This window comes from Ranitomeya imitator, chromosome 1 (assembly GCF_032444005.1).
Source record: "Ranitomeya imitator isolate aRanImi1 chromosome 1, aRanImi1.pri, whole genome shotgun sequence".
NCBI classification, from domain to species: Eukaryota; Metazoa; Chordata; class Amphibia; order Anura; family Dendrobatidae; genus Ranitomeya; species Ranitomeya imitator.
In genome coordinates this window covers 1,145,301,249-1,145,318,942 of record NC_091282.1, presented here as the reverse complement: position 1 = coordinate 1,145,318,942, position 17,694 = coordinate 1,145,301,249, and the positions used below count along the sequence as shown (strand labels likewise).

The window sequence follows — 17,694 nt, the reverse complement described above, 5'->3', positions numbered from 1 at the left end:
AAGGAGCTCCGAGTCCCCCCTTTATGATTGACATATGCCACCTCCATGGCATTGTAGACCCCTGAGAATCCTTCCCTAGTGACGAGGGAAGAGAAAGATGGCCCGAAGCTCGAGGATGTTGATCTGCGGAAGAGACTCCTGCGCCGACCAACGACCCCAAGCAGTCAGATGGCGAAACACAGCGCCCCAGCCAAGCAGGCTGGCGTCCGTCGTCACCACTTGCCAAAGAACTGGAAGGAAGGACATGCCCTGGGAGATGAGAGGTGACGTCAGCCACCAGCTGAGGGACCCTTGACTCGGGAAGAGAGTCGGATAGGACGATCCAGGGACAAGACAGCCCTGTCCCACTGTGACAGAATGGCCTGCTAAAGAGGTTGAGAGTGAAATTGGGCAAAGGGGATTGCTTCGAACGTCACTACCATCCTGCCCAGAAACTTCATGGGCGATCAGAAGAAGGGAAGCCGAGGACCCTAAAGCAAGGGTACATCCCGACGAAGGATGGATCTCTTGTCCTCGGGAAGGAAGACTTTGGTCTGACGAGTGTCGAAGAGCATGCCCCGAAAAACGAGGCGCTGGGAAGCAACAAGACAGGATTTCTTCATGTTGACAAGCCACCCGAAGCGGACTAGGGTGTAGAGGACGATGGACAGGCTCTGGTGAGCCTGAGAAAAAGGGGGACGGAGCCTAGAAGAGGATGTCGCCGAGGTACAGAAAAAAATAATAAGCCTCTGACCATCAAGATGGCTATCAGCGCCGCCATGGTCTTCGTGCAAACCCTGGAAGCGGTTGCGAGAATGAACGGCAGGGTGAAGAACTGAAAATGGTCCTGGAGCACCACAAAGCACAGGAATCTGTGATGTCCCGGGAAAATCGAGACATGAAGGTAGGCGTCCTGAATTTCTATGGAACACAAAAGTTCTCGAACCTCCATGGAAGCAATTACTGAACGATGGGAATCCATCCTTAAGAGTCTCAGACAAACTCTCCAGTTCAGCAATTTGAGATCCAGAATGGGACGAAACTTGCTTTTTTTTTTTTTCTTCTTCTTTTCTTCTTCTTCTTCTTTCAGTACCACAAAAGATTGGAATAGCAACCAGTGAACCGTTCTTTTTCTGGGACGGGAACTATTACTCCGGCTTTGAGGAGAGAAGCGGTGGCTGCGAAGAAAACCCGGAACTAGAACGGGGACTCTTGGGGTCGGGATCCGAAGAAACGATCCCTGAGTTGTGAAACGAACTCTATTTTGTATCCCGAGGATACAACTTCCCTGACCCATGCGTCCTCTGCTGAGGGGATCCAGACATCCCTGAAGAAGGGAAAACCGCCCATCCTGGGAAGTGGGCTGGCGTCTTGCTGTGAGTCATGCCGAGGTGGATCCTCCAGTCCTAGCCCTGGAGGATCTACCCTGGGAGTAGCGGGAGCGCCAGGAAGGCGTGTGGTCTAAAGGAAACAGTCTTCTACTCTTGATGTGCCTGTGGCCTCTGTTGCTGCGGGGAAAAGGAGTTTGACGCCACGAAGTGACGTAAAGGCCGAAAGGACCGAAATTGCCGTCTAGGAGGGGGGCGACGAGGTGTAGACTTGTGCCCCCCGGTAGCGTCGTAATGATTTGGCCCAACTTAGAACCAAAGCGACGTGAACACTGAAAAAGGCAGGCTGGTAAGGGACTTTTTGAAGACAAATCCGCCTGTCAGGCCTTGAGCCAAACGGACTGACGGATGGCAACGGCATTGCTGGACACCTGAGCCGCAAAAGACGCGGCATCCAGGGAAGCGGAGACCAAGTATTCACCCGCATGAGAAAACTGGTTGGCAAGCTCCGCCAGCTGTCCAGGAGGGCCCTGTCCAGAATGCTCCGACGGAGTTGTGTGACCTTTGGATATGGATAATGAAACCCAAGTATAAGCAATGGCCGGGCAAAAATAGACGCAGCCGATTCGAAAGCTGAGCTCGCAAAGGATTCTGACTCTATAGTTAGAATCTTTCAGAGATGCTCCGCCAGATAGCGGGAGGACCGTGTTGGAGGACAGAGTCCAATAAGCGGTGAGCTCCAGAGAAAAGGGATATAAAAAACGCCAAGGCGCTTTCCTCTCTGAAAGCGGCTGGTCGGATTCTCTTTTTCTCTCGTCAGGGCCTTCTCGAATTCAGGGTGAGAAGCGAAGACCTTGGAAGGTGGCTTCGACCGTCTAAACGAAACCGCCTGATCCGCGCGTTCCGTAGAGGGATCTTTGATGCCACGGGTCTGGTTGATTGCTCCAATGAGGCTCTGAACCATATCCCTCATGTTAGCGATTTGGTCAGAATGCAGCTCCAAAACGTCCCTCTGAAGGTGCGTCCGAAAACGCCTCGCCTGACTCGGGAGAGGATTGGGAAGAAGCTGACCGCTGAAATGGGCCGTGAGGCGAGATGGAACGGGAAGAGGAGTCGCAATGGCGCTCCGGTCTGGACCTCTTTAAGGCCTATCCTGGTAGGCTCAGACGGGGCTACTTGTGACCCGCTGGCTACTGCGGAGGTCTGCCAGGACAATCTATCCAGAACGGACACCGGGGTCTGGGATACCCTGGTGAGATCCGCCACAGATTGAGACAGAGAGGAAGCCCACCCTGGGATAGGGTCCTCACTCTCTCCGGGCAGAGGGGGGAGCCCAGAATGATGTGGGATCGCTGCAGTCCTGACAGGTGGGAGAGGACTGACCTAAGGGGAACCTGCCCTTACAGGAGAGCACAAAAGGTGCCTGACTAAAGCAGAGGAAGGGTATTGGTCTGCAGTGCAGAGCTACTCACGGAAGATGTCCTGTGGATAGCTTCGGCTGTAGGAGGAGATCGGCAGGGAAGGCAGGTCCTGTAAGAAATCACCGCTGGGTCCACACGCCGGGAGTGGTGTAAGGCCCCGCACTCTGAAGTCCGCAGCATGAGCCAAGAAGCGCCGAAAGCAGCCGGCGCTGAAGCTGCATGATTGAGAGTACAAAGATGGCGCCGGCCGCAGTCTGTGCTGAGGCCAAGAGGAGTGGGCGGGGCTAAGCGCCGGAGAGGAGAGAGGGGAAGACGCGGGAGAAAAGCCCGCCGGAAAGAGGACGGGGGCGGAGCCATAACGCCACACTAGGCCCCGACCGAAGCCGGGGCCTAAATTAGCTCCCGGTGGCCGTCGGGAATGGAAGCCGCGGCGTGGAGGCCCCGCAAGGCTAGCCCACCCGACGGAGAGAGCGGGGGCTAGAGTCACTGCGGCGCGGTCTGTGCCTAGGCCAGGGAGTGGCTGGGGCAAAGCGCCGGAGAGAAGGGGGAAAACGCGGGAGAAAGACCCGCCGGAAAGAGGATGGGGGCGGGGCCAAAACGCCGCACTAGGCCCCGACAGAAGCCGGGGCCTAAATTAGCCCCCGGTGACCGGCGGAAAAGGTCCAGGCCCCGACCGAAGCCGGGGCCTGGATTAGAGCCTGGTGACCGCTGTGGGGGAGAGACGCCGTGGAAACCTTACAAGGCCCCGGCGCTACCGCCGCAATGAACCCCTTCTCTGGTGGACCCATGTGCCGCACAAGGGAAGCTGAAGAGAGATCCAGGGTGAGGTAAGAGCCCTGGACCCCAAACTGTGGGACACAGTGACTTCCCCATAAAACAACCCCTGAGCCCCACTCTTAGATTGCTAGACAGGGGAGAAAATACTAACCTTTCTTCATCTGTATACTTACCCTTGAATGATCTGGGATGGTATGGGGAAAATACTCACCTCAAACCTCCCACGCCGGTACTAACCTGAAGAGGAATGAGACGTCCAGGAGCTGATGGACGTCCTCGTCTCCGCAACCGACAGGCTCTGGTGGGCGAGTGGGTGGGGGACGGAGCCAGGACCGGACTTCTGAGCACGCTTGTGTGCTAGGATCTTGGTCCTGGAGAGGGATCTATGAGGATACGGGGTGGCAGTACACGCCGTACTCATAGTCCGTATTGTGGGACTACAGGTGTGACTGTTCACCCTGTATCCCTCCGGAAAAGCTGAAAAGAAAATGACGTACATTGAGGTAGATAAGGGTCTAATGAAAGACCCGTGTCCACCTCCTACTGACACTAAGCTAAACTGAATATCCTACTTCCTGTCGGTAGGGTGTATACTGCAGAGGAGGAGCTAACTTTTTAATTTGCATAGTGTCAGCCTCCTAGTGGCAGCAGCATACACCCATGGTTCCTGTGTCCCCCAATGAAAGGCGATAGAGAAAGTGTAATTTAGAGTTTGCAACAAGCCACCTGGGAAACACACCAAACATGTGGAAGAAGGTGCTCTGGTCAGATGAAACCAAAATCCAACTTTCTAGCAACAATGCCAAACGATATGTTTGGCGTAAAAGCAACACAGCTCATCACCCTGAACACACCATCCCCACTGTCAAACATGGTGGTGGCAGCATCATGGTTTGGGCCTGCTTTTCTTCAGCAGGGACAGGGAAGATGGTAAAATTGATGAGAAGATGGATGGAGCCAAATACAGGACCATTCTTGAAGAAAACCTGTTGGAGTCTGCAAAAGACCTGAGACTGGGACGGAGATTTGACTTCCAACAAGACAATGATCCCAAACATAAAGCAAAATCTACAATCGTTCACAAATAAACGTATCCAGGTGTTAGAATGGCCAAGTTAAAGTCCAGACCTCAATCCAATTGAGAATCTCTGGAAAGAGCTGAAAACTGCTGTTCACAAACGATCTCCATCAAACCTCACGGAGCTCGAGCTGTTTGCCAAGGAAGAACGGGCAAGAATTTCAGTCTCTTGATGTACAAAACTGATAGAGACATACCCCAAGCGACTTGCAGCTGTAATCGCAGCAAAAGGTGGCGCAACAAAGTATTAAGGGGCCGAATAATATTGCACACCCCACTTTTCAGTTTTTGATTTTCCACAAAAATTTAAAATAACCAATAAATTTCATTCAACTTCACAATTGTGTTCCACTTGTTGATTCTTCACCAAAAATGTACATTTGGCATCTTTATGTTTGAAGCATGATATGTGGGAAAAGGTTGAAAAGTCCCAGGGGGCCGAATACAGTAAGGCACTGTACTGTATCTGTTTGACTAATTGTCCATTTTCACCCAACCATTTCCTTGATCCCATCCTTTCAGCTGTTGGATTTGGGCAGCTAGACTATAAATCCATGCATTGGGAATAGTTGGGGCCCCGTCCGTTTTATCCCTTTGAAGATGCTGCAACTTCATTCTGGCTTGTTGCTTTTCCCACAGTAATAATCTGAATAACATATGGGCTGGGAAGACTCTACAAGATTTTGGCATTCGCCTGTGGGAATTTTTGCCCATTCATCCAGCAGAGCATTTGTGACGTCAGACACTGATATTGGAGGAGAGGACCTCATCCCCGTCACAATCTTATCCCAAATGTATGAAAGGGGCTGAGCGCAGAGCTCTGTGTGATCAGTCATTGTCTTCCACACAAAACTCCCCCATCCATGCCATTATGGATCTTGCACTGGGCACAGTCCTGTTGGAACAGAAAAGTGGTTTCAAACTTTTCCCATAGTTTATGGAAGCATAAAATTGACCAAAATGTCTTTTTATGCAGAAATATTAAGATCTCCCTACACTGGAACTAAGGGCCTAAGCCAAACCTCATCCACAATAGTTTACAGTTGGCTCCATGCAGTCAGGCAGGTAACGTTCTCTTAGCACTCAACAAATCCAGACCCATCCAAATCCAGATACAGAACTGTGATCCGTCACTGTAAAGCGCACGTTTCTATCTCTCCAGCACCCATTGGTGGCGATTTTACACCACTGCGTCTGACAGTTGGCATTGTGCTTGGTGATGTACGGCTGCATGCAGCTGGTCGGCCGTGAAGCCCCCGGCGGGGGGCGCAGGGTTTGTGCTGATGGTGATATCAGAGGATATCAGGCCGCTGCAGTTATGGAGTCAGCAGTTAGTGACTTTGTACCTTCTGCTCCTCAGCACTCGGGGACCCCGCTCTGTGACTTTACATGGTCTGCACTTCGTGGCTGAGTTGTGTTTTCTTCCATTTATCAATAATATCACTCACCGGTGATGGTGGAATATTGAGTAGGGGAAGAAATGTCACGTCCGGACTTGTTACACGGGCGACGTCCTGTTTCAGGACCGCGCTGGTATCGGTGAGATCATTACCACCAGCCATTATGTCACATGTCGGTAAAGGCAGACGTCATGAGGGGTCCAGATACTAAACCAGGGGCAACGGGGAATAATGTAAACTGGAATTCAATAATTGAGAAGTGTCCTAATACTTTCCTCCATACACTGTGTACATGAGATAGATTACCTCGCCACCATCTTGGCCCCCTCCAGTGACTGCGTCTCTTTCACAATCCCCACGGCTTTCTCAGGATTGTTCAAATGATCCAAGTAGATCCGGATGACGTTATCCCAGTCTCTCGCATTCTCATAAGCCAAGGCGGCTTCCTTATACCTGCAGAGATGTCAGAGCATGTGAGCGTCACCTAAAGTCAGATTGATTGCATACTAAGGCAGGGTTCACAGCACGATTTACCCTACGTCCTGGGTCTCCGTTGGGGCTTAGGGCCACAGCCGGGATTCGGGCATATGACCTGATGGGGGTCACTGACTATGATGATGCCGATGGAGTCACAGTGTGTCTGTTGTACATCATTTTCGGAGACACCAAATGTAAGGTAAAACGAGGTGTGAACACAGCCTCACGGTTACCTGTCACACTGCTGACCCAGTCTCCGGCCAGAGGTGGAAACGCTGCAGTGGAAGACATGGCCGACATCGCAAGGAGTCCGATGCAGTTGGGAGACAATCATACTGGACCAGCCTTTTCCTGCCATCACTTTCAAAAGTCCAACTGGGGACGCAGTCGGTAACAAAACTAGATGCACCCCGTCATCCTGTACATATTTTGGAGACTTTTTCACGTCCATATTCTCGGATCTGCCTAATTCACCCACACAAACTCCCCTTTACACATCAGCACCTTTGCCTCCAGTTTATCTCCATTCCTTCCTATAGTTCATACTTTATTTTTACTAAAATACCTGAATCCCGGCTGTCCTGAATAACAATAAATGATGCTGTACAGAACTCACTTTCCATCGGCCTCCTTCGCCTTGGCATACTGAAGGTGGATCTTGGGAGAAGACACATGAGGAAGCAGCTCTCCAACCTTTGCCCTAAGCCAAAATAGCATGAATGACTATGGGAAGGGTAAATAAAAAGGATATTTCTAATATAGAGAAAATATTCTGTTTGGAGTACTTACCAGTTTTTACATCGGATGTACACAGAAGCGGCTTTGTCGTAGTACTGGCCTTTCTCATACAGCTGAGCGGCTTCCGAAAGTTGCTAGAATACAAATCAATTTGGGAATCATGAATAATTGTGGCATTTTTCAAGTCCTCATTTTGCAGGCCAATATCACAAGTCCGTGTACCTTCATGCTCTCCAGAATGGCCCCGCAGTCCTTCTTCAGCAGTCTACTGGGGTGTTTGAGAGCCTGATTAACCCCGCGCCGGATGTCTCCCATACGGATTGACATTCGAGCCACTCCGGCAAGGCAGGTTTCATCGTGTTCTTGATACTGTTGTAAAATACACTTCAATGAGAAAACTGCAATTCGCCAAGACAAGTGTTACTACAAGACGTAAGGAAAGGAGATATATAATAATTAGTGACGAGTGAACGTGCCAGGATAAGGTGTTATCTGAGCATGCTCGGGGGCTAACCGAGCGTCTTCGGCGTGCTCAGAAAATATGTTCAAGTCACCGCGGCTGCATGTCTTACAGCTGTTCAACAGACACAACATATGCAAAGATTGTCTAACAAACCGGCTGTCGAACAACTGCCAGGCATGCAGCCGCGGGGACTCAAACATTTTTTGATCACGCCAAAGACACTCGGTTAGCACCCAAGCATGCTCAGATAACACCTTATCCCAGCACATTCACTCATCACCAATAATAATCCATCCCACATATGCTTATAGGAAACACTTGGTCTAGGGGTAGGGGGTCCTAGTCTATCCCTTCTTTAGAGGTGGTTTCCTTTCCCAGACACAATCATGTTAATACCACACAGTATATAAGTATATGTTGTGGACACGGCATCCTGCACTGGGGATTTGTAGTGGTTCTTACACATGAGACCTGTCTCTTCCGTAAGGGAGACCCGTGGCCAGTCCCTGTATTGTAGGCCAAGATCAGACCGATTTGCACGGACGTCTGAATGAGCCCCAAGGAAGCGTTTCCTTATATCTGGACCCTCTGTATCATTTTTTTGTGCCTCACCTGATTTTAAAAAAGGCACCAGTTCTCATCTGGCTTTTTCACCCTTCTCTACTGCTAAGCTGGGGACCCACATAAAACCGTCACAACATATTGCGCCTTCTTTAAGAGCCGAGTATAATAACTGATGTGCCGGATGAAGAATATGAACAATCTCACAGAAAGCTATGGGATCCTTTCTAGCATCAGTTTTTGCTGCTGTTATGGAGAGTTTTAAAAAAAGAAAAGTTGGATGGCCGGATACATGTAAATCCAGACTGACTGTTGCCCCGTTATCTTATTAGAGTGAATGAATAGCGTCTATCATATGTGCTGGGCCATGAAGGAGAACAGATCCAGATTTGTAGAATTCATACCATGGTGTCCGCGGTCATTCCTTTCTCATAATGGGCCAGAGCATTTACGTAGTCACCCCTGGGGGAGAAACAAGGGAATGTCAAGTCACACAAAGTTAACGTGGTATTCCTATGTCATACACATACAGTGGGGGGAAAAATATTTGTGCAAGTTCTCCCACTTAAAAAGATGCGAGAGGCCTGTAATTGACGTCATAGCTAGACCACAACTATGAGAGTCAAAATGAGAAAACAAATCCAGAAAATCACCCTGTCTGATTTGGCAAGATTTATTTTGCAAATTATGGTGGAAAATAAGTATTTGATTATTAAAAAAAAAGTTCAGCTCAATATTTTTATATATCCTTTGTTGGCAATGACAGAGGTCAAACGTTTTCTGTAAGTCTTCACAAGGTTGGCACACACTGTTGTTGGTATGTTGGCCCATTCCTCCATGCAGATCTCCTCAAGAGCAGTGATGCTTTGGCACTGTCGCTGGGAAACACGGACTTTTAACTCCCTCCAAAGGTTTTCTATAGGGTTGAGATCTGGAGACTGGCTAGGCCACTCCAGGAACTTCGTAGGCTTCTTCCGAAGCCACTCCTTCGTTGCCCTGGCGGTGTGCTTTGGATCATTTTCATGCTGAAAGACCCATCCACGTTTCATCTTCAATGCCCTTGCTGATGGAAGGAGGTTTGCACTCAAAATCTCATGATACATGGCCCCATTCATTCTTTCATGTACACGGATCAATCGACCTGGTCCCTTTGCAGAGAAACAGCCCCAAAGCATGATGTTGCCACCCCCTTCCCCCATGCTTCACAGTAGGTATGGTGTTCTTTGAATGCAACTCAGTATTCTGTCTCCTCCAAACACGACGAGTTTTATTTCTACCAAACAGTTCTACTTTGGTTTCATCAGACCATATGGCATTCTCCCAATACTCTTCTGGATAATACAAATCTCTAGCAAACTTCAGATGGGCCTGGACATGTACTGGCTTAAGCAGGGGGACATGTCTGGCATTGCAGGATCTGAGTCCCTGGCGGCGTAGTGTGTTACTGATGGTAGCCTTTGTTACGGTGATCCCAGCTCTATGCAGGTCATTCACTAGGTCCCCCCGTGTGGTTCTGGGATTTTTGCTTACTGTTGTTGTGATCATTTTGACCCCACGGGGTGAAATCTTGTGTGGAACCCCAGATTGAGGGAGATTATCAGTGATCTTGTATGTCTTCCATTTTCTTATTATTGCTCCCACAGTTGATTTCATCACACCAAACTGCTTGCCTATTGCAGATTAAGTCTTCCCAGCCTGGTGCAAGGCTACAATTTTGTTTCTAGTGTCCTTCGACAGCTCTTTGGTATTCACCAGAGAGGAGTTTGGACTGTGACTGTTTGAGGATGTGGACAGGTGTCTTTTATACTGATAACAAGTTCAAACAGGTGTGATTACAACAGGTAATGAGTGGAGGACAGAGGAGCCTCTTAAAGAAGAAGTTACAGGTCTGTGAGAGCCAGAAATATATCATGTTTTTAGGTGACCAAATTCTTATTTTCCACCATAATTTGCAAAATAAATCTTGCCAAATCAGACAAGGTGCTTTTCTGGATTTGTTTTCTCATTTTGACTCTCATAGTTGTGGTCTACCTATGATGTCAATTACAGGCCTCCCTCAACTTTTTAAGTGGGAGAACTTGCACAGTTGGTGGCTGACTAAATACTTTTTTCCCCACTGTATGTCAGTGATAAATGGTAAGGACATAGTTACAGAAAGGTAAAACGGCTTGTGCAGACAAGTTTAGAGCTCCGTTTTCGGAGTCAGACTGTTGGTGAAGATGTGCAGGACTTTAGAGAAGTAAAGTTGTTAGTTATATTTCAAGGATTAAAACCGGCCATACATATTAGATGGCTGATGATGCGTCGGCCGATCGTTGAGCCAACGGCCATCTGAGCTGACTCCCTTGTTCGGGTGAGTGATCCTATATTCCCTATAAGAAAGCCGCAGGCCGACACATCAGCCAGAAGCTCATCTCAGTGAGAACAATGCGCTCAACAGTCCAAGAACGGACATGCCCGATCCACATCTTCCCCTATAGTCAGTCGGCCGGCTCCCTCGTACACAATAGATTGTCGGCCAAACCAGTTGATATTGGTCGGTTCGGTCAACATTAGCGTAATGTGCATGGAGGCCTTTAGATTAAGAGCTCACGCCCACACAATGTTGTACTATAAAATAATACAACAACAAAAATAACACCGAACTCACGTGAACTCCAGCTGGATGGCGTACTCCTTTGATATAAAGGGTATCTGGTTAGGAGCCAGACGCTTTGCGAGCTGCAGAGCGCTATCCCAATGCTGCAAGTCTCTTCTGACCTAAACCGTATGTAAAGGTTTATACATGAGCAGCTTCACATCAAATTTTCAACCATTGAAAAAAGTTGATAAAAACATAATCTCCATAACGCCCACAGCATAAATGTTTGCAGTAACACAGAAGGCTAAAGACAAGGCTGCGGATAAGAAGGAGCTTGGAAGCAGAGAATTCTGTAGAAGAAAGCTTCATATCTGAGGACGGCACGGAACAACAGAAAAGCATGGCGCACAGAAGAGAAAGAGCCCAGACAGAATAATCTGCAGACTTCTAATAACCTTATTCTACAAAAATTATTATAATGTATCATTACATGTACCTCAAGTGCACAAATAGGATTGCTGGAAGCCAAGTACAGATCCTGGGCAAGGTTAAAGTCATTGGAGAACATGGCAAGATGTCCAGCTAGGAGGTTATGATCTTCAATACCCTGCAAGAAAGTACACTTTTTCAATTTCCCATATTACTATCTTTATTATAAAAAACAAGTCAGAAAACTTGTAATACTCACACTAGCCACTAAGCCTAATACTAGGCTCATACTCACTGTTCTAAATAGACACTTTTCAGCAGTTTCAGTATCATTACTGGAAGGATTACAATGGCAGATAGCACTAACACGTATATGGATTTTATATATTATGTATAAAATATATATATCTCAAAAAAAGGGAACACTAAAATCCCACATCCCAGATATCATTGAATCAAATATTCCAGTAATCTTTATTCATTACATAGTGGAATGTGTTAAGAACAATAAAACATAAAAACTCAATCAATGTACATCAAAATTAATATCCCATGGAGGTCTGGATTTGGAATGATACTCAACATCAAAGTGGAAAATCAAATTACAGGCTGATCCAACTTCAGTGGAAGTGCCTCAAGACAAGGAAATGATGCTCAGTAGTGTGTGTGGCCTCCACCTGTGTGAACTCACTATAACGCCTGGGCATGCTCATAAAGAGGCTGTGAATGGTCTCCTGAGGGATCTCTTCCCAGACCTGGATAAAAGCATCAGTCAACTCGTGGACAGTCTGTGGTGCAACGTGGCAGTGGTTGATGGAACGAGACATGATGTTGCACATGTGCTCGATTGGATTCAGGTCGAGGGAATTGGCGGGCCAGTTCATAGCTTCAATGCCTTCATCATGCAGGAACTGCTGACACACTCCAGCCACATGAGGTCTGGCTCTGTCATGCATCAGAAGGAACCCAGGACCCAGTGCACCTGCATATGGTCTCACAATGGGTCTGAGGATCTTATCCCGGTACCTGTGGTTAGCACATGGAGGGCTGTGAAGCCCTCAAAAGAAATGCCTCCCCACATCTTTACTAACCCACTGCCAAACCGGTCATGCTGGAGGATGCTGCAGTCAGCATAACATTCTTCACGGCGTCTTCAGACTCCTGCTCTCATCCATGAAGAACACAGGGCGCCATTGTCAAATCTGCCAATCTTTGTGTTCTCTGGCAAATGCCAATCACCCTGCACAGTGTTGGGCTGTAAGCACAACCCCCACTTGTGGACGTCAGGCCCTCATACCACCCTCATGAAGTCTATTTCTGACAGTGTAAGCAGACACATGGATGTTAGTTTAGTGGCACGCTTGAGGTCATTTTTCAGGGCTCTGGCAGTGCTTCTCCTATTTCTCCTTGCACAAAGGATGAGGCAACGGTCCTGCTGCTGGGTTGTTGCTTTCCTATGGCCACCTCCACGACTCCTGGTGTACTGGCCTGTCTCCTGGTATCTGCTTCATGCTGTGGACACTGTGCTGACAGAACCAGCTACTCTTCTTGCCACAGCTCGCACTGATGTGCCATCCTGGATGAGTTGCACTACCTGAGAAACTTCTGCAGGTTGTAGAAACCGCCTCATGCTACTGTACCCCTAGGGGTGAGAGCAATCACAAACTGCACAAGTGACCAAAACAACAGCCAAAAAGGATGAGATCCGAGAAATGGTCTGTGGTCACCCCCTGCAGAACCACTCCTTTATAGAGGGTGTCTTGCTAATTGCCTATCATTTCTACTCCTTGACTATTCCATTTGCACAATAGAAGGTCAAATAGATTCACAATCAGAAAATACATGAGAACAAAAGTAGTTAGCACTCACCAAGCCCACTGCTGCAAACAAGTCTTTATTAGGACATGGACAGGGAGAACATGTTGTGTGAAGGATGACAGCTGTTTCGCGCTACATGCGCTTCCACAGATCGGGGATTCACAATCAGTGTTGCTTCGTAATTGGACTGGTTGATTTTCACAAAAGTGTGATTGACTTGGAGTTACATTGTGTTATTTAAGTGTTCCATGTATTTTTTGAGCAGTGTATGTATGTATGTATCTACTATATAATTGTCTAAGGGTCACTTCCGTCTGTCTGTCTGTCACGGATATTCATTGGTCGCGGCCTCTGTCTGTCATGGAAATCCAAGTCGCTGATTGGTCGCGGCAAAACAGCCATGACCAATCAGCGACGGGCACAGTCCGGAAGAAAATGGCCGCTCCTTACTCCCCGCAGTCAGTGCCTGTCGCCCGCATACTCCCCTCCGGTCACCGCTAACACGGGGTTAATGCCGGCGGGAACGGACCGCGTTATGCCGCGGGTAACGCACTCCGTTAACGCTGCTATTAACCCTGTGTGTCCCCAACTTTTTTAAAAAATGTAATGTTAAAAATAATAAAAAAAACAAAAAACCTGCTATACTCACCCTCCGTAGTCCGCCGAGCCGCTCGCGCCTGCCGCCATCTTCCGTTCCCAGCGATGCATTGCGAAATTACCCAGAAGACTTAGCGGTCTCGCGAGACCAAGTCATCTGGGTAATTTCGCAATGCATCCTGTGAATGGAAGATGGCGGCAAGCGCGAGCTGCTCGGCAGAGCTTCGGTGGATCCCAGGGGTGAGTATATAACTATTTTTTATTTTAATTATTTTTTTAACAGGGATATGGTGCCCACACTGCTGTATACTACGTGGGCTGTTAGATACCCTGTGGCTCTGTGCTGTATACTACATAGGCAGTGTTATATACTATGTGGGCTGTGTTATATACTACGTGACTGGACAATATACTACGTGACTGGACAATATACTCCGTGTTTCTGTGCTGTATACTACGTGGCTCTGTGCTGTATACTACGTCGCTGGGCAATATACTACGTGGCTGTGCAATATACTACGTGGCTCTGTGCTGTATACTATGTCGCTGGGCAATATACTACGTGACTGTGCTGTATACTACGTAGCTGGGCAATATACTACGTGGCTGTGCTGTATACTATGTGGCTCTGTGCTGTATACTACGTAGCTGGGCAATATACTACGTGACTGGGCAATATACTATGTGACTGGGCAATATACTACGTAGCTGGGCAATATACTACGTGACTGGCCAATATACTACGTGACTGGCCAATATACTACGTGACTGGGCAATATACTATGTGACTGGGCAATATACTACGTAGCTGGGCAATATACTACGTGACTGGCCAATATACTACGTGACTGGGCAATATACTACGTGACTGGGCAATATACTACGTGACTGGCCAATATACTACGTGACTGGCCAATATACTACGTGACTGGGCAATATACTACGTGACTGGGCAATATACTATGTGACTGGGCAATATACTACGTGACTGGGCAATATACTACGTGACTGGGCAATATACTACGTGACTGGGCAATATACTACGTAGCTGGGCAATATACTACGTGACTGGCCAATATACTACGTGACTGGCCAATATACTACGTGACTGGGCAATATACTACGTGACTGGGCAATATACTATGTGACTGGGCAATATACTACGTAGCTGGGCAATATACTACGTGACTGGGCAATATACTACGTAGCTGGGCAATATACTACGTGACTGGCCAATATACTACGTGACTGGGCAATATACTACGTGACTGGGCAATATACTACGTGACTGGGCAATATACTACGTAGCTGGGCAATATACGTACGCTACTCACCTGGTAGCAGTGTTTTTTCAGGAGCCATGACAGCACAACGAGAGAGGGGATCCGCCCTTCCGGGACAGGAAACCTCAGACATAAAAAGGGCGGCACCTCACTCCCCCGCCAGTTGGTTTACAGAGTATGAAAGGACCTTCTAGGTTAGTAGCACATAAACAATATTAATATATGGTACAATTCACCCAGTGAATAAACTTAGGAATTTTCTAAAGGAAGTGTTGAACCCATAAGCAAAGAGGGTAGGGAATATAAGGGTGCTGTCATGGCTCCTGAAAAAACACTGCTACCAGGTGAGTAGCGTACGTATTTATTCAGTCGCCATGACAGCACAACGAGAGACTTTCAGAGAAGTGAAAAGTGACTAGGGAGGGACCACTGCCTCCAGCACCCTTCTCCCAAACGTGAGGTCGGAGGAGCCACCTAGATCTAATCTATAGTGTCTAAGAAAGGTGGATGGAGAAGACCATGTGGCCGCCTTACAGATGTCCTCAATCGATACTTCTGCTCTCTCAGCCCAGGATGTGGCTACCGCACGAGTGGAGTGAGCCTTTATACCTTCTGGAATTTCCACGCCACCTGCGGTATAAGCAAGAGATATCGCCTCCCTAATCCATCTGGCTAGCGTATTTTTTGATACTCTAAGTCCATTCCTAACCCCCTGGTAGGATAAAAATAAAGAGTGGTCTTTTTTCCAGGTGTCTGTTACTGAAATGAATTTGAGAAGGCACCTACGTACGTCCAAACAATGAAATCTCTGCTCCTTATCGTTAGAGGGATTAGAACAAAATGAAGGTAGGACCACCTCCTGGGACCTATGAAATTTTGACGCAACCTTTGGAAGATAAAGAGGGTCAGGCCTCATCACCACTCTATCTTCCATAATTTGCATATATGGACGTTGTCTGGACAATGCCTGAAGATCACTAACCCTTCTTGCCGATGTAAGAGCAACTAAGAGGGCTGTCTTGACCGACAGGATCTTGATTGGAACAGAATCAATAGGCTCGAACGGAGCTTGTGTTAGGGTACCGTCACACAGTGCAATTTTGATCGCTACGACGGCACGATTCGTGACGTTCGAGCGATATAGTTACGATATCGCAGTGTCTGACACGCTCCTGCGATCAGGGACCCCGCTGAGAATCGTACGTCGTAGCAGATCGTTTGAAACTTTCTTTCGTCGTCTAGTGTCCCGCTGTGGCGGCATGATCGCATGGTGTAACATATATCGTATACGATGTGCGCATAGTAACCAACGGCTTCTACATCGCACATACGTCATGAAATTATCGCTCCAGCGTCGTAGATTGCAAAGTGTGACAGCAGTCTACGACGCTGGAGCGATATTGTTACGATGCTGGAGCGTCACGAATCGTGCCGTCGTAGCGATCAAAATTGCACTGTGTGACGGTACCCTTAGAGCCGAGAGCACAAGATTTAGATCCCATGGAACTATCTTTTGTTTAACAACCGGCCTGGATCTGGTGACCGCTTTGAAAAATCTTGTTATCCAGTGATTACTGGCTAGGTTGGAATTATACAGTGCCCCTAGAGCTGAAACCTGAACTCTAAGGGTGCTGGTGGCTAAGCCTAACTCTAGGCCCTTCTGTAAAAATTCTAAGACTTGAGCAATATCAGGTTTTTTCTCGATTTGTGCTCCTGAACTTGATAGGAACTTCCTCCATACCCTAACATAAATGCTAGTCGTGGAGGCTTTCCTACTTTTGAGCAGAGTATTTACAAGATTTTGAGAGAATCCCTTCCCTTTCAGAAGTGACCTCTCAAATTCCACGCTGTCAGGTGCAAGTTGGATACTCGTGGATGTAGAACTGGACCCTGGGAGAGGAGGTCTGGAACTTCTGGGAGGATCCATGGCTGGGAAATGGACATGCTTCTCAGCCATGGGAACCATGACCTTCTGGGCCAGAACAGGGCTATTAATATCACTCGGGCCCTGTCTTCCCGAATTTTCCTCAGAACTATAGGAATCAGATTCAGAGGGGGAAAAGCATAGGCGAGACTGAAGTTCCAGGAGATCAGGAGAGCGTCGATTGCATACGGGTTGTCCCTTGGATCTAGGGAACAGAATTGATGAAGTTTTTTGTTTCCCCGACTGGCAAACAGATCTATCTTTGGACATCCCCATAACCGTACGATCTGATTGAAGACAGCCGGTTTTAGAGACCAGTCCCCTTGTTTGAGCTCGTTGCGGCTTAAATAATCGGCCATGGTATTTAGATTTCCCTTTATATGAAGGGCCGTAAGGGAGAGCAGGTGATTTTCGGCCATCTGAAAAATATGATTTGTAACGTTCATTAATGACCTAGATCGTGTACCTCCTTGGTGGTTCACATAAGCAACGGTCACCTGGTTGTCAGAGAGTAGTCTAACATGTCTACCCTGCAGAGGTACAAGGAACCTATCTAAGGCGCGTTCTACCGCCATCAATTCCTTCAGATTGGAGGACGTGTCTCGCTCAGATTGGGACCACAGACCCTGAATGTAATTGTCTTCCCAGTGTGCCCCCCAACCCGTGGGGCTAGCATCAGTTGTTATCACTCGTGTTATCTGATTTGTCCAAGGTACACCTCTACGTAGATTAGGGATGTGCGTCCACCAACTTAGGGAACCCGTGGCTTCTACAGATAGGGAAAATTTTTTATCAAGGTTAGCGCCCAGCCGCCTAAAATTATGCAGAATATCCCATTGC

General features: G+C 47.9%; 1 protein-coding gene across 1 annotated transcript in view; it reads right to left on the bottom strand.

The window, feature by feature from the left end:
- Nucleotides 1-17,694, bottom strand: part of WDR19 (WD repeat domain 19) — a 116,414-nt gene that overhangs the window by 33,110 nt on the left and 65,610 nt on the right. Inside the window, exons 19-25 of the mRNA XM_069744594.1 lie at nt 11,300-11,410; nt 10,873-10,982; nt 8,627-8,684; nt 7,421-7,567; nt 7,250-7,332; nt 7,077-7,160; nt 6,290-6,436 (exon numbers count right to left, since the gene is read on the bottom strand). Of these exons, the coding sequence (XP_069600695.1) occupies nt 6,290-6,436; nt 7,077-7,160; nt 7,250-7,332; nt 7,421-7,567; nt 8,627-8,684; nt 10,873-10,982; nt 11,300-11,410 (740 nt within the window). The remainder of the gene's footprint in view (nt 1-6,289; nt 6,437-7,076; nt 7,161-7,249; nt 7,333-7,420; nt 7,568-8,626; nt 8,685-10,872; nt 10,983-11,299; nt 11,411-17,694) is intronic.